Source organism: Lissotriton vulgaris, chromosome 7 (assembly GCF_964263255.1).
Source record: "Lissotriton vulgaris chromosome 7, aLisVul1.2, whole genome shotgun sequence".
NCBI classification, from domain to species: domain Eukaryota; kingdom Metazoa; phylum Chordata; class Amphibia; order Caudata; family Salamandridae; genus Lissotriton; species Lissotriton vulgaris.
In genome coordinates, this window is record NC_141695.1 from 1,267,033,634 (window position 1) to 1,267,055,780 (window position 22,147).

Below are 22,147 nucleotides of genomic sequence, written 5' to 3' on the forward strand. Positions count from 1 at the left end.
CACAGAATGACATATGTACTATAGATGTAATGTTAAATATCAGATAGACAAAACAAGAGCATATCTGATTACTTTATTATGTTTCATTCTCCAATATTCAGTCAGCATTTTGTCACAATGTTAAATAGGGAGCAAAATGTAATATCTAGCAACTCATACTGATAATAGGTTTAAACAGCGAGAGCTCGTGCACATCTGGTCCTTGTTGAGTAGACCTTAGTCTATCATCGAGTTCCATTAATACTAGTTAAAGTCAGGATTGGCTGCACCATTTGTAGCGATAGCGTGTGTCCATTTGTCCTTTACCAGTAGACCATAGTCTCTTCTCGCGCTCTATTAACACTAATTACGTCAGGATTAGCCTCATTAGCTTCAGCGGTGGTCATATAAATACGCGCGAACAGAACCACACTTTCACTTTATCTCAGGACTACGCCCGAAGCAGACGTTCGCCTCCACGCTACTGCTACTTTCGGATCAAAAGGTAAGCTATCTGTAGATAGAGATAGGGATGCGTTAAACTTCACAGTCGAGCGCAGCAACAATAGCCATAGAAATTATTTAGTAAATTATAACATAGGATTGGTTGTTGCCCTGCAGGAATCTGGAAAGCGGCATAAATTATATCATCACGCTTGAACTTCACTTCGCCATATTGCGGAGAAGTTATAAGTTTACAAGCTACAAACAGAGGTACGTAATGTGTACTCGTTAGTTTAATTGTTAGCCTACACACCTCCAAATTTATATTCCTACTCTTATCTATAACAGACACTGTTCTTGTCTTTAAGGAACCAGACGTGTTCACACGTATGGCCATTATAATACATATCAAGTACTAATCGGCCATTGACCCCCTACAGTGACGTTCATCAATTATCAAAAAACCCGGTAAGCATGCAATAGGGTACTTTAGAGAATACCTGTTGATCGGAGATATTATTATAGATTTACCGTATTTTCTCTTTATGTAATTCTTCCAGTTATCAGATATCGCTGATATCTCAGAATTCGAGAACCAATTAACAAATAATTATAGTGTGGAGGCGACACTATTTAAAGCTCTATTCCGGGTAAGAAAAGCAGTTAAGTTTATTCACCTCTGACATAGTCCTTGAAGTTATCAGCTATAGCCACAATCATAGCGTATTGTAATAGGTGTATCTCTCATTACCACCTAGGCATGTGTCTTTCAAGCGAGACAGACTGAAATTTCTAACTATCCGTAGCAGATCACAAGAACTGATAAGTTCTTAAAATAGGTCAGTTGCCCCCTTTTCAATTACATTAACCACCTTCAATAAGGTTTTCATCTAAGATAGTCATACACACCTGCGACATTAATTGTATTTTATTTTTTGTCATCGACGTTACAGAACCAATTTTGAAATTCACGTGTTCCGGTTTAGAATATCAGATGGAACCGCTTTAACGTCAAAGTCATCACTTATATGTGAATTTCATTCTTACCTGTGGTAAGTGCGAATTAGCTGCATGAAAGTATTGACATCTGTTAGTGATATCCTATCGCAAAATCAAGTAGGCCTTCTAGATAGACATGCATAAATAGAAAATTAGTTCCACGATTCAGATAATGTAGTAAGAACAGAATCATCAATGTGATCCAACTGACTAGGACTCTCATAATTATTAGTGGAAAGTAGAATGGTGTCTTAATGTAGAATTAGGAACTATTAGAGCTAGTTTTTCCTTTTTTCCATCTACATTCGATCTAATATCTGTTCTTCTCTGAATTAAAACCTCAGCTCTATTTTCTCTATTTACGACTGATGTTAGCTTTGAGCATCTCCTTTTTAACATTGTGACACAATGCTGACTGAATATTGGAGAATGAAACATAATAAAGTAATCAGATATGCTCTTGTTTTGTCTATCTGATATTTAACATTACATCTATAGTACATATGTCATTCTGTGCATTATGTTCAAAAATTTATATAAGATTGATAACTGATGCAATTGATGAATACTCCCTTTGTTTGATACGTAGGCCGATGTATTGTCTATTACAGATTATTAAGTGTCAGATATGATTTATCGTAAAATAACAGTGATTTACCCATGAAATATGAACACAGTGAGATAAGTAACCCACAAGTCATTACATCAAGAGACTGTGGTAATAAACTATATATAATAGTAGCAGGCTACAAGAGAGGTTATGATATAAGTTTTATGCTTTATAATTTTTCGAATTATCAGTTGTGTTTAGATTAACTTAGGACCTGAGTTCATTGAACAGTGTTTCCGTAAATTTTATAAAATATGTAAAGAATAAAATATTATTGTAATAACTGGGAATGTAAAATTAAACTATACATTATATTTTATTTTCAGAAAGTTGTTAATTGTCTTGAGAAAGGCGCTGGCCGCCGAAACGCGTCGACACACAACTTACTCTTCTATGCTCAAGAATTTTTATGTTATGATTGATGTAAATTCAACTTTTTATGACTTGTATATTTTATCTATTGTTTATGTGATTGTAATAAACTTATGTATTTAATTGGAAGCTGTTCATTCTCAGTGTTGGTCCTTTTCGTATTGTGTTTTTAATTTTAGAATTACTGCCTAGGTGGTTTTCTCCATTGATTCACACCTGAAGAATCGCCGTCCCCGAGTCTGCAGCTTTTGTTCCCTTTTTACCTTTCCCATTGAATAACATTGAGCGCCTGATGGCTCAAAGGCACCCTGCACCCAGCCGCCCGAGTGCCCCTGGCAGCGCAACCTGTGCCCTATCCTACTTCCCCATTTGCCCTGAGCAAATGACCAGGAACCCAGCTCCCACAACCGCGTGGCCTGCTAGTCCGCAGCCACCAACCGGAGGCCCCCTGCCCCTCATTGGATAACATTGGGCCTAACTACCTCTGCACCCGGCTTTCCCTGTGTGTGAACCAACTGTACCTACCTGACCCTGGGGGGACCCCTGAGTCTATGCCCAGAACCTTAACTTCACCAGCCGAGTACTCACCTCGAAACCGGTAACTTACTTACCTGCCATTGAATAACATTGACTGGTTTGACTCAAAAAATCTACTAAGTGCCTACTTTTGAAAAACTTGAAACATTCCTATAAAATCTGCCGAGTAACAAATTCCGAAGTACTCACCTGTGATCAGGAGAGAAGTCAGTACTGTACCTTGTAGCCCAGTATTGAACCACAAAAGTAATCAGAACCGGGTTTACCCGTAATCTGTATTTCTGCAGCGTGAATCTTTCTGGATTCACTATGCTGTGCATATTCCGCAATCTGGTGGTTGGGTCCGGAATCGTAGTCTCTCTTTTTTATTTTTTTGTAGCCCAGGTGGGCGTCGACGTCCCACCTTCTGGTGTACCTTCGGTGACGTCGGCATGCTTCCGGCGGAAGCTACCACCCTTGGCGCCATCTTTAGATTCTTTTTTCCACCATTGGGTCTGGATCGTCGCGTGAAGCTCCAGAAGTATTTGGAGGAAAAAAGGAGAAAATACACTACTATTCGACGGTAAAGACCGGAAAAGTTGAGAAGACCATCAGAGAGGAGACGACGAAGAAAGAGAATAACTTCGAGATCTTCGATGTCCTTGGAGGAATGCGCATACAGGGGGCCCCCTGAGCGCAGGGATGTACAAGACTCCATTTAAATTCTGCAAAAACTGCCACCACAAGTTCGCGCAGAAGGACCAACACCCGGTCTGCAACCTCTGCCTGCCTGTCGACCACGAGAGCAGAGACTGCAACACCTGCTCAGTCTTCAAGCCGAAGACACTCCGAGTTCGAGAGAAGCAGAGTATAGCTCATCGCACGATGCAGGGCAAGGGCCAGGCCCCAATGCTTTACGAACTTGGCCTCTCCGGCGACGAGGACAACATCGCCGAACGTCCAGATGACTCGCAGAGACCGATAAGAAAACGTCTGATAAGGTAGGAGAGTCTACGACCCCGAAAACTCCCTCAGGGCCTCGAAAGCCAGAGGCGGACACTCGAAAGGCAGAGTCCAAAGCCTCGAAAGGAGCACCGGCGCCGAAAAGTTCGACGGCCGAAGCTGCATCCTCTGAAAAAGAGCCCAGCGGATCCTTCGACAAGGACTCCCGGAGGCAGAAGACAGGCGAAAAGCAAAGGTCGTCGAAGCAAGCCCCCGAAAAAGGGTCTTCGACTTCGAAGGAAAAGGAGCTGAAGAAAGCTTCGCCGCCGCTGCCGCCGAAGAGAGCGGCCGAAACGCTCGACGACGGCCAGGCCGCAGAGATGCTGAGAAAGAAAAGAAGGCTCGAGGCCGAAATGGAGAACATCCTCCAGAGGAAGAAAGACTTCGACGACAAAATGAGAATTTACAAGATCCCCTCGAGGCCGGCAACGTCCGTCGCGGAGGTGGCACAACAGGAGGAGTTCGACGGCGAAGAACCGCCGAAAACTCCGGAGCACGAAGAGGAAGAGGACCTCTATTATAATGAAGAGGATTACGGGGACCAGCAGTCAAGCTACGGCTTGGGTTCCTCGACGGCCCAAGACCAGGAATGGCAGGACATAGAGACCGAAAACCCGGAGGAGGCGGTGGAGACCTATCCGTCGAGGCCTTCGCCACCGGATGACAACGGGGCATACAACGAGGTCGTCAGGAAGGCAGCAACAGCTTATGGGGTTAAGCTAGAGGAGGAAAAGCCAAAAGCAGATTTCCTACTAGAAACATTGCTCCCCACACAGACAAGAAGCCAATTCCTTCCCATGCTGAAAAGCATCACAGACCAGGGGAAGGAAGCCTTCAAGGACCCGGCTACATGCAGATTAGTAACGCTGAGGACCGAAAAGAAATACAAATTCTCCTCACAGGACCCGGCTTATATCAAGGGGTCCGTCACAGCAGATTCTATTATCGCTGCGACGGCCAGAAGAAGGGCCAACGTCCCAACAACATCTGGCCCTCATCCTGACAAGGAAAGCAGGAGGATGGACCTAACTGGAAGGAAAATAGAGAGAAACGCTGCAACCCACTGGCGGATGGCGAACTCAAACGCCCTCCTAAACAGACATCAATACCAACATTGGGATGAGATGAGGCAATTGCTCAAGCACCTCCCGGAACAATACAGGGGCATCACACCTTGTGGAAGAAGGGAAAAGCATTGCAAACTCGTGCCTGAAGACAGCCTTGGATGGGGCTGAAACATCCAGCAGATTGATGGCTATAGGCATCACAGAGAGAAGGCAAGCCTGGCTCAGGATCTCAGGTTTCAAAGCTGAGGTGCAGAACAACATCCTGAGCACACCCTTCAATGGTGAAACACTGTTCGGAGCCCCAGTTGATGAGAAGCTCACACAACTGAAGGACAACGAGACAGCAAGGTCCATGGGGGCCCTGCAATTCAGGGGCATGAGAAGGGGCACTCCTACGCGGAGGCCAAACGGCTGAGGTGGAAGCCAGCGAGGAGAATCTCACTAGGCGTTCCACCAGGGACAACAGAGTGACAACCAAGGTCACTAGGGCCAACAGAGGCAAAACTGGAACTACCAGAACAGGGGCCAGTCCTTTCGATCAAGAGGAAACGGACGAGGACAAAGAGGCGGTGAACAACCCCCCTCTAAGTGACTGCTCACGAGAAAAGGTGCTCACCCACCCGAACCCTCTGGGGGAAGAGCACGGAGAAACAAAGAGGAGAGGGATACACGGACAGGACACAAAAGATCATATAACTCCAGTAGGAGGCAGGCTAAGAATTTTTCTCCAGGAGTGGAGAAAAATCACCACAGACAAGTGGATACTAAACATCATGCAGTTCGGATACTGCATAGAGCTGCTAAAGAATCCACCAAACAGAAAGCCAAAGAGAAGAGAGCACTCGGGAACAGAGCTACACCTGCTCCAAAAGGAAGCTCAAGAACTACTCCTCAAAGAGGCCATCGAAACAGTCCCATTCAAAGAACGGAACAAAGGAGTGTACTCATACTACTTCCTGGAACCGAAAGTGGATGAAAGCCTGAGACCCATCCTGGACTTACGGTTCCTAAACAAATACGCAAAGACCCAAAAATTTAAGATGACGTCCCTGCAAGAAGTCATCCCACAGATAAAGGCCGGGGACTTCTTGTCCACCATAGACCTCAAGGACGCGTACCTGCACATCCCCATGAACAGGCAGCACAAGCACATGCTAAGGATCGCAGTGAACAATGATCACTACCAGTTTACAACCCTGGCCTTCGGTCTAAAATCCGCACCAAGGGTGTTCACCAAATGCCTCGCGGCAGTAGCCGCGCATCTGCGAAGGGAGGGGTTACACGTGTACCCCTACCTAGACGACTGGCTGGTAAAGGCAAGCTCGTACAGGACATGCAAGGATCACGCACAGCAAGTCACAAGAACGCTAACAGGCCTGGGTCTCTCCATACACTGGGGAATATGCTCAATGGAACCGGAGCAGGTGAAGATCTTCTTGGGTTCTCAAATCGACACCGTCCAATGCAGGGTGTCACCCAGCGAAAAGAGAACACTCAGGCTACTGAGGGAGAAACGTCACTACCTGAAGGGGCGTGCTCTGACAGTGAGCAAGATCTTAGGGATGATGGCGTTGTGCATACACCTGGTCCCCAGTGTACGCCTACAGATGAGACCGCTCCAAGAGTGGCTACAGCAGCAATGGTCACAAGCTATAAGAAGTTGGGAGGATCTAGTGGTTGTAACGCACAGGGTGCAGAAAGAAATAAGGTGGTGGACCAAGGAACGGATAACAGTAGGGAAACCTCTAACACCACCGGACCCAACAGGGACCATTACCACAGACGCATCCCAGAAGGGGTGGGGCGCACACATAAACAAGCTCAGAGTGAGGCCTGTGGAGCCCTACAGATGCGGTCAGGCACATCAATTACCTAGAGCTGAATACAGTGTTGCTAGCACTCAAGGCCTTCCATAGACACTTTTACAGCCAGAAGATGCTGATACAGACAACACCACAACAATGTTTTACATAAACAAACAAGGGGGAACTCAATCATTTCCCCTGTCAAACTTGGCACAGGAAATCTGGAGATGAGCAATACCACTTAAAATAGACCTGCTAGCCATACATTTGCCAGGGAAGGACAATGTAGAAGCGGACTGGCTCAGCAGGCAGATCTCAGCATCCCACGAGTGGGAACTCAATATACAGGAGACAGAGAAACTATTCAGGAGGTGGGGCACTCCGACAATAGTCCTATTTGCAACACGCCGGAATGCAAAATGCCAATACTTTGCATCCAGGCAACCAGAAGCACAATCACAGGGGAATGCCCTATGGATAAGCTGGTCAAAGACATTTGCCTACGCTTTTCCCCCCCGATACCGCTGATCCCCAGAGTTCTGAACAAATGCATGACAAGCAACATGACTCTGATCCTGGTGGCACCACAATGGGCCAGGCAGACCTGGTACTCTCAGATAATGGAGATGGCGCAGGTGCCTCCCCACAAGTTTTCAAAAAGAGACCTACTGTCCATGGAAAACGGAGAAGTGCTACACCCAGAGCAGGAGAGCCTCAACCTCTCAGCCTGACTCCTGAGGACTTGGAGTTCGCACATATAAAACTACCATAGAGCACCCTGAGAGTGCTGCGAGAGGCAAGAAGGCCCAGCGCACGCAAATGCTATGGGGCAAAATGGAAAAGATTCACTCAATGGTGTTGCAAGAAAAAACTACACAGAAAAATGACAAGGGAATCTACGGTGCTGAGGTACCTCACGCACCTAATAAAGGCTAAACTAAGCTCATCTTCGCTAAGGGTATACCTGTCAGCGATTGTGGCATACACAAGAGGAGAAACAGGGAGAAGCTTCTTCACATCTCAGGTCGTGAAAAGATTCTTGGAAGGGGCTAAAAGAATAGCGCCACCAAAAAGAATGACACCACCGGCTTGCAACCTGAATGTAGTACTGACAGAGCTCATGAAAGCAGCTTTCGAACCGATCCACAAAGCATCACTGCAAATGCTGACTATGAAAACTGCCTTTCTGGTAGCAATCACATCGCTACGGAGAGTGAGCGAACTGCAGGCTCTAACACTACAGGAACCCTACATTCAGATACACAGTGACAGGGTCGTAATGAGAACGGACCCACACTTCATGCCGAAGGTGGTGTCAAGGTTTCACATGAATGAAAGTATTCAGATCCCTAGCTTCTTCCAAAACCCCACTACAAGCGCTGAGAGAGCACTCCACACTCTAAACGCAAGAAGGGCAGTGATGCACTACATGGAAAGGACACAGGAAGACAAAACAGTTCTTCGTATCCTTTGCAAACAGTTACATGGGTAAACCAGTGACAAAAAACACCATAGCTCGATGGATCGCACAGACTATTCAATTCTGCCACAAGCAAGCGGGCCAGGAGCTAACAGGAGGGGCACAGGCCCACTCAACCAGGAAGAAAGGACAAAAAATTGCCTTTCTGGCCAACACACCAATTCAGGACATATGCCTGGCGGCAACATGGGCTTCAGAGCACACGTTCACTAAGCACTATTGCGTGGATGTTCATATGAACAAGGAAGCACAAGTAGGACAAAGGGTGCTTCAACATATTTTCAACAACCAACGCTCATCTTCCACCCAGCCGCCACAAAAGTAACAAAAACCGCTACAAAATCTATGCACAGCATAGTGAATCAAGAAAGATTCACGCTGCAAAACGAATAGTTTCTTACCTGTCGGTGTAGTTTTGCAGCTTGAAGATCTTTCTGGATTCACTAGCAAACCCACCCGCCTCCGCCAGAAAGATGAGGCTGGAAAAAGAAAAAAAAATGGGGGTGGAAATGCATAGAAAAGGAAAGAAAGTTGAAGCTTGCAAGATATGTGAAAAGAATCGCGTAAAAAATAAAATAAAAAAAAAGGATTAACATACATAGCCATGGATTCACTACAAGCAGAAAAGACAAAAAGGGACAGAAAAAAGAATCCGAAGATGGCTCCCAAGGGTGGTAGCGTCCGCCGGAAGCATGCAGACGTCACCGAAGGTACACCAGAAGGTGGGACGTCGACGCCCACCTGGGCTACAAAAAAAAAAAAAGAAAAGAGACTACGATTCCGGACCCAACCACCAGATTGCGGAATATGCACAGCATAGTGAATCCAGAAAGATCTTCAAGCTGCAAAACTACACCGACGGGTAAGAAACTATTTGTTTCTCCGTAGGAATCCATTGTCTGCTTTTCCATGAAATTTCTTATGTCTACTTTTGAAAACTTGAAATATTCTTTAAAAATCATACGAAATACTGAAACTTAATTACTTAACTGTTTTAAGTTGAGGCCCCAATGCTCGACTTAGGAGCCCAGTTCTGGATTACAAAAGTAACAAGATCGTATTTTACCTCCAACCTGAATTTTCTCCCTTTAGATAACATTTCAAACTTTTCAATGAAAATCTGGCAATTCTGAACTTTTAAAACCGCTTTATATTCCTAAAAAGTCACTACAATAACTAAAACGTTTATACTCAATTGTTTTCAGCTTAGACCCGAGGACTGAATCTAGGATCCAGTCCTGGAACTACCAAAGTAATCTACAAAGTAATCAACTGTACTTGTATGATGAGAACCCATTGAGTTCAATGCTAAAGTGTGTTTAGAATTGTGTTGCCTACGGCAACCCTTGTATCTATTGTGTTCACAAAGTTTATTGCCTTGCTGCAAAGTACTCATCTGAGGCCTCCTATTGAGAGCAATATATTTTGATACTTGTTGGTTCTAGAAATAAAACATCTATATCTTGGATATAGAAACAATCGGCTCTGAGTTCAGTCTTTCAGTGTGTGAAACCTTTTGCTGACTGAGTGTCTACAGCAAATGCTTTACACTGTCCTCTGGTACTGCCTTACTGCTCGACCAAGCTACCACTTTAGAGAGTAAGTTCACACCTGGCTTTAACCTCTTATACCTCTGGGGTTTTTGGACTATATACACACACTGTACCTTATTCTGGTCCAGTATATATAGAGCCACTTTCTAACACCGTATATGTCCAGCGCAGCTGGAGTTCTTCCGGCACTTTAAGTGCACGTTGCGGCTAGTGGGAGGCGGCTGGCAGGAGACCCCTCCATAAACTTGGGCAACTGGACCCTGTAGTCTTGCGTATCACAGCAGGTCTCATGCAGGGGACAAAAAGGTACAGTACTAGCGCTCTGCGTCCCGTGCTTCAGGAATTCCTCCAGTGCTTTATGCACATGTTACAGCAAATGGGAGCCGGCTGGCAGGAGAACCATCCTTAAACTTGGGCAACTGGACCTTGTCCTGCGGTCCACAGGAATCACGGCAGGTCTCATGCAGGGGGCAAAAGGTACAGTCCATTTACTCTGCATAGCTGTGTTGAGGTGGTGTGGAGGGTGTGGGTTGCTGCCATTTGTACCACCCCCTTTCAGTGGCACCTCTCATCCCTTTACAGTAAAGAATAGTGATCTTTTTTATGTGCTTCCTTTGTCCCTGCTTTCTGTGCATAGACCACTAAAGGTTTACTTTCTGTGCTGTTAGCAGTGTTTTCTTAAAGATGGGTTAGAGAGACTCTCTTGAATGTCTTGTGTTTTGATTGGTTCTGTTGGGTGCTTGATGCTTTATTCATATACTGTCTCTGTGCTTAAATGTCTTGTTTCTTACCATCCACTCTTCCACCTTTTTTTCATTTCAGTCCTCTGAAACAAAGTGTGTCGACCCAAGGCTTGTCCATGTGACCGTGATGGAGAGTCCTATGCCACAGAAGGAGGTATAGTGTGTACAGCACCATCCTAGAACTGTAGTGAAATGAAGTGACTGTAGCCCCTCACAGGATTCTCTCGTACATGGACCATATTGGATGTTCCTACGGATGTCTCTAAACCAGAACTCTAAGCTCTCAGCGACATCAGGGGCTTTATTACATACAGGTCCCCTGTGTCAGCACATTGATTGTAATGGGGTGCACTGTACCTGTTTGGACCCAACGCACACGTTTTAAGATGTGCCGTCATGCAAACAGGGACAGCACTACTTTGTTGCATAATATGGGCCCAGGAGGTCAGAACTACCCATTAGTTAGGCTGTCAATAGTAGTGTGTTCTTGAAGATGTTGCCAAAGCAGTAAGCTTCTTCAGGTGCCCTATGATGATATATTTAGGCACTTTTCGAAAAATTTGAATTTGTAAAAAGGTGGACCACAATACAGGTGAGCCATACATGTCTGTAGGATGTTACTTTTGTAGGGCCTGTTCAGATTCAAAGTTGGAACTTGGTGTGATTTGATTACTGGTGCTTTTTATGTTTCAGAACAAGTATATCTGCGTTATAGAGTGTTGGAGATAGAAAGAATATAGCTAGGAATAACTTGTGTATTAGTGAGTGGATCATGGAAACTGTAACATTATGGAGGGAAGTGTTAAGTTTCCTCAACTTTGAGGTATTATGCAGCATTAACGCATACACACACCAAGGATTATGAGATGTACATCAGTTTTTGGGGCAGGTGATAACGTTGTAGGAAAGAGCTTGAGGTGCGAGTATAGTACTTTGTATTGTTTGAGGTGTGCTGCAGCATTGGTTCGAGTACAGTCTTAGTATTCCTTCCTGGAATACCATATGGAGGGGAAAGGTATTGACTAGGAAGTCTTGGGAAAAACTAATTTGAAGAAGTTGTAAACTCCCTAGTTTTGTGGTTTAGGGTAGAAATGTGCAAAACCTTCAATGTTCTCATTCTTTTCAGGGAGCTTCTTTGAATGCTGTCAGTGCCCCCAAATTGAAGAGGGAAAGTGGAGACATGAATGATGGCCGAAGGAGGAAGGTGGACTTGGACCTTCAAAGTGTTCCTGCTTTGAAAAAGGTGAAGGGGGATTCTGCTGATGTGAACATCAATGACCGCGAAGGGCTGCTGATAGAGAGTACCAAGAAGGATGCTGCATTTGATTCGCCATCCAAACAGTCATCCCAGATTGTTCCGCAAATTAGCCACAGTATTAACTTTGCCACTTATACCAAAGAAAACGGGCGCACTGTAATGTTGCAAGATCAGCCAGACAGCTCTGAGAAGCCCCTTCCCTTCTCGCCGTCGTCATTGGAACAAGTTGGACAAAGCCTTGGAGGTCATGCTGGTGGGTTTTCCTCTGTTGCTGCCACAACAAGAATATTGGATACCGGCTGGCCTTCAGTGAGTGCACAGGATAGCTTGAAGCCCAGCTGGGTTACTCCTCAGGTGAGATTAGTTGCATGAATTGTGTTGGCATTCATCACATTCTTCTTGTCTACCACCACTTCTCATGTCCTTAAATTATCTCGTACACTCTTCATTTTGCAATGCTTGAATTCATTGTGAGAATAGACTGGATTTAAACGTATTGAGGATTGATTTTGATAGAGATAGTCGTAGCTGTCAAAGTAAAGTGAACATGACTGACAACCTAGAATCTGTCTCCAAAACACATCTTTCTAAAATGTTTGTTTCGTTCTACTTTTTTGTCTCTTATTCTACAGCAGCAATGGCCCCAGTCTAAAATGTTTTTCCATCATAAGTGCAGTTGTCTTGTGTGTATTTGTTTGGTAGTTATTTGGAGAGATTGTTCTGTGAAGATATGTTGATTCTAAGTTTGCTAACATGGCTAGCCCTGTATTTCGAGACTTGAAGAAAGTTTTGGAGACCAAAAGAACTTCAATCTAGCTTGTTTTGTGGGTGCTTAATTGCAATTATTTTTTTTTTTTTGTCAGAGGCAGATCATTTTAGTTATTTTTTTTTGTTAAGAGAAAGCATATTTATTTTTCCTTATTCACTTAAACCAACATGTTCATATATTGGTTGCATTTTTTCTTCAGTTTTTTCTTCAGTTTATCCTTGATAGAATGTTGAAAGAAACATTTTTATGGTTTGATTACTCTCGGGTGTTAAAGAGATCCCATCTGAGAGGGGAAGGAAACTAGTTGTGATGGAAGACTAGGCTGTGGTTTGCCACAGATATTTCGAAAGCTGCATCAAAAAATTAGGGTGCCTATATTCTGCCTCTTCTGTTTTAACATCTGCTTTTTCCTTCTGATTGCAATCCATTTTCGTATGAAATAATTTCAAAACCCCAGCGTTTTCCAGCTATTCCTTGGTCAGCAGGACTGTCAGGAACTACAATAAATACTGTCAATATAAAAATTGAGAGAACACCTAGCTCTGTCGCGGATTTCTGGGATAAATGAGTATTTATTTATTTATTTATTTTCTTGTTAAGCGCATGAATCAATTCCCGAAGGGATATCTCTGCGCTGATGCTCGCATATTGGAGGGTTACTGCAGTGATTAGAGCTGAGGAGAAGAGGGGAACCTGAAAAATTTAAAGCATAGTAAACAAGTAGGTTTTCAGTTTCTTCCTGAATAGTTCCAGGCTCCTAGTCTGTTTTAGTTCAGTGGGCAGGGAATTCCAAAGAATAGGCCCTTTGTAGGACAGTGCTCGGCCTCCCTGTCTGGCCCTTCTAATCTTTGGGACCTGAAGCAGGAGATGGTTGCTGGACCGAAGTGTGCGGGCAGGGATGTAGGGCAGGAATTTTTCTTTTAGATAGCTGGGGCTGGTGCTAAACAGGCATCGGTGTATGACGTTGCAGATTTTAAATTTGATGCGCTGCTTTACGGGTAGCCAGTGGAGTTGGCGAAGTAAGGGACTGGACGGCGTTCTGGGAGGGGCATTGAGGGCCAGTCTAGCCGCCGTATTCTGTACAACCTGAAGTTTGTCTAGCTGTGCTTCATTAGCTGAGATGTATAGCCCATTGCAGTAATCCATTCTGCTTATGATAAGGGTCTGGATGAGAGTCTTCCTATGGTTAGCGGGTAAGAACGGGAAGGCTCGTCTCAGAAGCCCCACCACATGGAGGCAGGCACCTGCCACTTGCGTGGTGTGCTCTTTAAGCAGGAGCGCTTGGTCTAGTTTAACACCTAGGTTTTTTGCTGTTTGTTTGGGATTGGGGATGGGGCCAAGTTCCAGAGGCCACCAATCTGGGGACCAAAGAAGAGTCGCCCCTCCAAACAGCATGACCTCCGTTTTTGATACATTGCATTGTAAAAAATTTTTAGCCATCCAATGTGCTACCGCCCTCATCCCACCGGCAAATGATGACTGAATTGCCGGGGTGAGGGTTTGGAAGGGGAAAAGCAGCTGGGTGTCATCAGCGTATGATACAGGAGTAAATCCAAAAGATCTTATCAGATTAGCTAAGGGGGCCACATAAATGTTAAACAGCGTGGGGCTGAGACACGAGCCCTGTGGCACACCCTTAGTTAGCTCTCTTGATGGTGATGAATGGGAGCCCAGTCTGACACCTTGAGTTCGATCAGAAAGGAAGCTGTGCAACCACGATAGAGCTGTTCCTCCTACCCCTACGTTACTCAGTCTTTCGAGAAGGAGAGCATGTGATACCGTGTCGAAGGCAGCGGACAAGTCCAACAGCACTAGAATCACTGATTCCCCCCTGTCCAGTGACATCCTGATGTTGTCGGTCACGGAGAGGAGGGCTGATTCAGTGCTGTGGTTGGGCCTGAAACCAGATTGAGAAGGGTCCAGGCCCTCCGCTGCCTCGATGTAATTTGACCGGTGAGTATTCACATGCTTCTCGGTAAGTTTACTGAGATAGGGTAGGAGGGAAATGGGCCTGAGGTTTGATAAATCAGACCAGGGCAGAGTGGTATTTTTCCTAATTGGATTTACAACTGCTTGTTTCCACTCAGATGGCACCCGTCCCTCACCGAGGGATTGATTTATAATGGTTTGTAGGAGTGGGCCAAGGAAGGAGTTGAGGGGCCATCATTCTTGCGGGTATAAGGTCGTTAGGGGAGCCAGATTTTATATGGTTAATTAGAAGGTGGAGATCGGTGTCGGATATTGGGGGAAAGGAGAGTAGTGATATTGTTTTTTGTTGTAGGATGGTGTTAGCGAGGCTAACATTGGGGATAGGGCTGCAGGTATTGGTAGAGGTGTTGTTCAAAATTTTATCGTAAATGAGGTTGATTTTATTCTCGAAAAATAAAGATATGTCTTCACAAAGTGGCAGTGAAAAATCATCCACGCTAACACATGCTGTGGGTTTCACAAAGGATTCGAGAATCTTGTATAATTCCTTTGAGGAGTTTCCAGCCTCCGATATCTGCTGGGCCAGGCTAAATTTGCGCGCTGTTTTGATGTTTTTGTAATATTTGGATTGTGCTTTTAAGTAGGCGTTCTTGTCATCTAGGAGATGCGACCTCCGCCACTTTTTCTCCAGCCTTCTACACCCTTGCTTCTCACTTCTTAAGGTGTCTGTGTACCATTTTTCCTTTTTGTGAGTGGGGAATTGTTTGTGAAGTTTTAGCGGGGCTACTTTGTCTAAGGCTTTCAAAAGAGAATGCTTAAAAGATGAGAAGTCACAGGGGGGGGAAAAGTGAGGGAAAATTGCCATGGAAGAATGCATTGTTAGGCAGAGGACAGTATCATTAATGCCTCAAGGAAGGGTCAGAAGAGGTTTCAGTAGAACTGGCAGGGAATTGGTGAGTTAAGTCTTTTGAGAAAGCCATATCGTCACAATGCCTAAACTGGCAGATGGAGACTTAATAGAGTACATCCTAGTCAAACTTATTATTTACAATATAGACTTTGAGAGGCATCCTTAGAATTTTTTTGCTGGGCTTTTTCTAAAGATCATTAAAAGAGACTGGGGAAGGGCTCGTGTTGCTTTTGTTCACAAATAACTTTACCAGCCATGTTGGAAGGAAAGGTTTGACTGAGGAACACTCTGGGGACCAAAGGAGACTATGGCGGCTCTATGGTAAAGAATGCCAGTCAAAGTTTAGTTTTCCAATGGCAGAATCTAGTGAGGGGACACAAAGTGGGCATTGGTGTCATAAATGCTCTTGCTCTGTTTTTTGCATTGGCTGGAAGAGCCTACAGTGTCCTTTTGAGTGTCATAGGTGATGGAAAAATTAAGAAAAAGATAGCGTATGGCCTCTTTAGAGGCATTCAAAACGAGACGTGTATGTGACTTGCTGATGCCTGGTCAATACATACTTTGAACCTCCTTTTTTGGCCTTTGAAGCAGTCCCCCTCTACTGAGTATTTTGGGAGGGGGATGCCTGTATCTAAGTTAGAAGAAAAGGTATAAAAACTGGGCAGAAGAATTGTTTTGTCAAATGGTGAGTGGGAGGGTTGACAAAACGGCAATCGTTGGGTGGGTGAAAAATAATTGAGGGCGGGGTGATGGAGGAAATACTACAGAGGTGAAGTAAAGGGACTGGAGAGACATCCACTCAGTAAGAGTGAATGCTAAAAAGTAACAAGTATCTGCATGAGCCTGTTGTGAGAAGGTGGCCTGATATGCAGTGCTCACTATTCTAGTGAACACTATGTATCAGTCCAGCAACCCTTATTGATGATTGGTTGTAAGTCAACCTTATAGACCAGCTATCCTAGTAGCGTGGATACGAGCAGTCTAAGGCTAAAGACTCGAGAGGGCGTGTTAAGCCAGCTGTTATACCACACATATACCCCATGAACACCAAGTGAAAGGACACCACACAAGTGTTATGAAAATAAACAGTGTATTTATTAAAATCACAACAGCCCTGTACTCTTTATGAGGACAGGGTACTAAGCACAAAACAAAACTCTTACGAAAATACTTAAGTTAGCACAGTATATACAAATGCCCGAGGGGCACGGAAAACCATATACTCTGAAAGTGGAATGCGAAATTACTAGCAGGTAAGTACAGTACTAATAGGCTTAGGAATCGCTAGGACTTGACTATAGAATCTTCAGATTACTTCTAGGAGGCCTAGGGGACTCGGGTGCAGAGTGTGAACTCTCACGCGTGATGCGGGACAAAGTCTATGGTAGCTAGTAATGACAAAGTTAGTGTTCTCGGGCGAACCCGACCTGGTAGGAGGAAAACGAAAGTGGATTCTGACCCTTGGATAGTGAGGCTATGCTGGGGCACCGAAATGCCGAAGTTACCTAGCCCAGGGGCTGCAGCTGCATAGGTCTCAAAAGACGTCGGGAATCCTCGTAGACGGACCAGGAGCCTGGAAGAAAGAAGTTGCTGGCAGGCGACCAGTGAAGAAAGTTCGATGGATCCAAGCCTGGATCGAAGGAAGATGACACCTGAAAGCAGAGGGGACCAAGTTCGAGACTACTAGCCAGTAGTCAGGTGGCACCAGGAGGGCACCGGATGGTAGTCACCTCGACTAGGTGAGTGGGTGACGCTGTGCTCGCAGATCTCACGGACCAGGAGGCGTTGTCGGCGACCAGGATGGAGGAGCGAGCTGTCCCACGATGGATGAAGCTGTCGGCGTCGCTGGACCCAGGATTGGGCAACAAAGCCTTGGCATATTCAAGCCCAGGCGGTGGACTCAAAATGGCGTCTGGAGTGGACCAGGAGGGTCCGGGGTGCCTCTCTTGAAGAAGGAAGCAAGGGCCAGTCTGGAGCAACCAGACCAGCAGCAGTGATGTCGTCGGGCGTCGTGAAGAAGGCCACAAGCCAGCCGGCTAGTAGCCACACAGCGCGGTGAGCACGCAAAAGCAGAAGGGCCCCACGCAGATCGTGGAGATGCTGGAGGGCTGATCTTCGGTGCTGGAGCTGCTCAGGGTTGGGGCTTCTCGGACCCCAAAGCACTCACCAGTGGAGCACACGGTGGGCTTGTTGCAAAGAAGTCGTGCAGTCTTGGCGATCGTCGGTCCCTCGGTCTCGTCGCACTCACAGTTCCCAGCTTTGCTGTAGAGGTGAGTAGAGGTCAGAGGTGCCAGGGAAGCCGGGTCTCGTCGAGCTGGGTCGTCTGATTCGTGAAGAAGGACTTGCAGCAGACCGCAGTGTTCTTAGGATGGTGCCCGCTTGATGCAGGGTGACTACTCCTTAGCCACAAGGGAGAACCTTGAAGAAGGAAATCTTGAGGTCTTTCGCAGAAAGTCGTGTCTTGATTCCAAAGATTATCTAATTTGAACAGGGGGCCCGCTCCTATCTTTATACTAAAAAAGGGGGCTGACCCAGTGACTAGGTCCTGCCTATGGGTGGGACTAGGAGGGGGGTGGTTACACCCCTCTGCCATGCCGGACTTTCCCCAGGCCAGGGGCTGGTGTGTCCCTGGAACTGGTTCTGACCGGCCTATGCGTAGTGAGCACCGGGGTGCCACTCAGCAGTCACCTTCCTGTAAAGCCCTGCCTACCCAGGATACACAAAACCATGTCTGGGACGGTGCTAGCACCGCCCCTGACAGGAAACCCTTTGTCCAGGCTCCCCTCGCTGTAAGGTCTCCCAGCTGCAGGGGGTCAGACTCGTGTCTGTGGTGGCAGCATCCATTTTGTGAAGCTGAGGCTTCGTTTCACTTTAACCGGGGTTCACAGTTACATACATGTTGTGTCCCTCTAGAAAGGTGGAATGCTAACCCCGTCGCCAGAATTGGCGAGGGGTTAGTATTCCAATTCGTATGACACCTTACTCGACATGTTTTGATAAAGCAATACCAAAGATAGCATTTAACCGCGAGGATTATAATGCACTTAAGAGTATATGGTATGCGTTATCATGGAACAGCTATTAGGACTTGGTTCCGCAAGCTGCAGACAGGCTCAGCTCATGCCAGAGCACCATCTCACACGATTCCACGCATTCTGCCTTCAGGATTGTTAAGGCCTGCCATAGGAGTGACTGATAGGAATGTGTGTGTCCATTTTAGGGTTAGATATAGGTATACTATATCTACAGCAAAGGGTGATTACACGACTTTGCCCCAGCTGTCATGCAGCCAGTTGTGTCAAATTTAGGAGGCCAGCCAGGGGTGGCATAATACATGCTTCAGCCCCTGGTAGGCCCTGGGTACACCTATGCCCTGAGTTACAGGGTCTGATAAGGTGGCCCAGTACCAATTGGAAATGTACCTAAGGTACATGGAATCCATTTTAGAGAGAGAGCAGTAGGCCTGGGGTCCTGATTGGCAGGGTCCCAGGTCGACTATGTCAAAAACCAGCTAAAACACAGGGCAAAAAGTTGGGGGCAACCATAGTGAGGAGGTACCTTCCTACACCTGTGATAAGTGGAAAAACACTGGCTGCACACTGGAAGCAGTATTTGGTCCATTCTCCATGGCAGGGACACAGACGAAGACCCAGGAGAAAGCTACAGGTGAGGGGGTGTTACTGACCAATAGGAAACGAGGGACAAGTGGGAGCCAACCACTGGTAAGTAACGGCTAACTCTAAGCCCCTTTGTAAGATTTGTTGTTTTTGTATAGTGTCTTAATTTTTGTTCAAGCAGCCTGTGGCTGTATATTCACATGCCGTTCCACCTAGTGTTGGGCCTGGCTGGGCGCAAGTTATTTTTCATTGAGGAATTATTCTCGAGTCACATGGTACTTTGACTCCACTTCTTGCTTGCAATGCACATGGTCATCGACTTGATAGCTTGTTTTTTTCCGCTGTCTGAATTGGACATGTATTCTAATGCTCCGGATCAATGCGCTTGGTGGTTTTTTTTGGCCTTCTTAGTTCCTCTTCTTCTGTTAGTATGTTATTTGACTCTTGTCTGGGTCTATTCTCCGGTTGACTTGGGCCCCTGGAGGGCATCGCCCGCCACGGCCTCTTTACCTTTTTCATTCTGTCCGATTTCACAATGCCTTGTTTTTGTTAGGTCTCGTGACCTATCAATGCGCATGCGCATTGATAGAGAAGCGAGACTATAGGGACTAGAGACTATAGAAACTTTACCTAACTGGGCGATTTGGTGCTGTGCCCGTGGCTTTTAGGTCAGTGCGCAAGCGCATTGACCTAAAATGCGCGTGCACATCACCAAATCGCCGTCTGTTCCCTCAGCCGCACTCCAGGCCCCTGCTGCTTTCACACCCTCTCCCCGCTCCGCCCCCTCCCCTGCCCGCCGTGTCGCATTTCTCCTCCCCCCCCCTCCCCTTCTCTGCCTTCCCTCCGTTTTTTTTTTTCTACCCGCTCCGCCCCCTCCCCTGCCCGCAGTGTCGCATTTCTCCTCCCTCCAATGCAAATGTGTTCCTGGTGAGCTCTAAGTTTCTTGAACAGTCTGCTGGGCAAGGTGTGTGGATATGCGATGTATGTGCAGAGACACAAGTGTGTCCGATCTAGTGGTTGCACGCTGATTTATAAAGGGCAGGACCTCGCCTTCGCTCCTCCCCCCACACACAACACTCTCCCTTTCCCCGGTCTCTACCTCCCTGGTCTTTCATCAAGACAGTGTTGGCCGCTTCAAATTCACGGAAGGGGGTGGTGAGGCATCACAGGGCAGGCGAGACAAAGCCAAGCAGGGGCAGAGTAACAACTTTCCTCAGCATACCATGGCTTTTGTCTCTGCATACAACCGATCAGCTTTGCGGGCTCTGTCTTGTAGTAAATATACTATAATAAATATGTTAAATAAAATCACCAATAAGGCACGTGCCACTGGCGTTTCATTAAAGAGCTTACCTAGGCATGTGCCATAAAGAGAGCAAGAACGTGAGCGAAGTCCCTCCTCTCTACACAGCAACACTACATGTTGGCATTTGTGTATCTCGCCCCAACAATAATGCGTCAGGTGTAAGATGCGTACTGCTTTCTTTCGGCCCAATTAACAGCGTTGCTGAGACGTGAATGAAGAGTAAGCGTGAGTGGCACCTTCACGGCAGCTCTTCGTTACTTTTCCAAAGTGCGCTGCGGTAATACGGAATCAGAGATGGGGGTTTTCCTCTTTACATTGTGGCCGGGTATTGAGAGCATAGGGCTGGTGGGAACCAAACGGAAATACGCAAAATATGATGCGATTGTTATTCAATGTTGTTCCTCATTCATTACTCCACACTTAAAAGGCAATGATGTTTAAAAAAAAAGTCTACAAATTTATAGATAAATATGCAGCTGGGTATTAACCGTACAGGCAGCTATTGCCACAATATTTGGAAAATGTCTGAACATTTTGGGGAATAACTGGGTGGATACCTCGTTTCTGGCAGATTTTACTGCAGGTTGCCCCTGGCAGTACGAAATAGTCAGAATTTGTTCAATTAATATCTCAAACCTTTCGTTTTATCTGGACCCCCCCTGGTATTCGGTAGCTCCTGCCAAATCTCAGGAATTGTTTCAGTGCTCTAACTTACACTGCAGTGTATTTAGCAAAGTTTGACTAATCCAATAGGGGTCTTTTTAAAGGAGGTGCAATATCCCTGTGGGTTTAGTTGGGGCCAAGTTTGGGAACTCATGAAGGGAATCGCGAATATTGAGCTACCTCAATTGGCACATATAACACTTTTGGCCCACCTATCTTGAGGAGGAAAAATAAGTAGCCCCACTCCACCACCTCATCCACCGCCACATCCACCACCGCCACATCCACCACCGCCACATCCACCACACCCACCACCATCACTTCCACCACCACTTTCACCACATCCACAACCACCACATCCACCACCACCACATCCACCACCACCACATCCACCACATCACCACCATCACCACCACATCCACCATCACATCCACCACCACCACATCCATTATCACATCCACCATCACCTACACATCCACCATGACATCCACCATGACATCCACCGCCACATCCACCACCACATCCACCACCACATCACCACCACATCCACCGCATCTACCACCACCGCATGCACCACCACACCCACCACCACTACATCCACCACCACATCCACTACAACCACCACCACCGCATCCACCACCACCAACGCATCCACCACCACATCCAACACCACATCCACCATCACCATCACATCCACCATCACATCCACCACCACCACCACATCCACCACCACCACATCCACCGCATCCACCACCACATCCACCACTTCCACCGCATCCACCACCACCACATCCACCACCACCACCACATCACCGCATCCACCACCACCACATCCACCACCACCACCGCATCCACCACCACCGCATCCACCACCACCACATCCACCACCACCACATCCACCACCACCACATCCACCACCACCACATCCACCACCACCACATCCACCACCGCATCCACCACCACTACATCCACCACACCCACCACCATCACTTCCACCAACACTGCATCCACCATCACCACCGCATCCACCATCACCACCGCATCCACCACCACATCCACCACCGCATCCACCACCACATCCACCACCGCATCCACCACCACATCCACCACCGCATCCACCACCAC

At 46.4% G+C, this 22,147-nt stretch overlaps 1 protein-coding gene across 1 annotated transcript in view; it reads left to right on the top strand.

Annotated features, from left to right (window-relative positions):
* KDM3B (lysine demethylase 3B) overlaps window positions 1–22,147 on the top strand; it is a 1,298,224-nt gene that overhangs the window by 295,631 nt on the left and 980,446 nt on the right. The window contains exons 6-7 of the mRNA XM_086931831.1: window positions 10,650–10,724; window positions 11,697–12,182. Coding sequence (XP_086787957.1) covers window positions 10,650–10,724; window positions 11,697–12,182 — 561 coding nt within the window. The remainder of the gene's footprint in view (window positions 1–10,649; window positions 10,725–11,696; window positions 12,183–22,147) is intronic.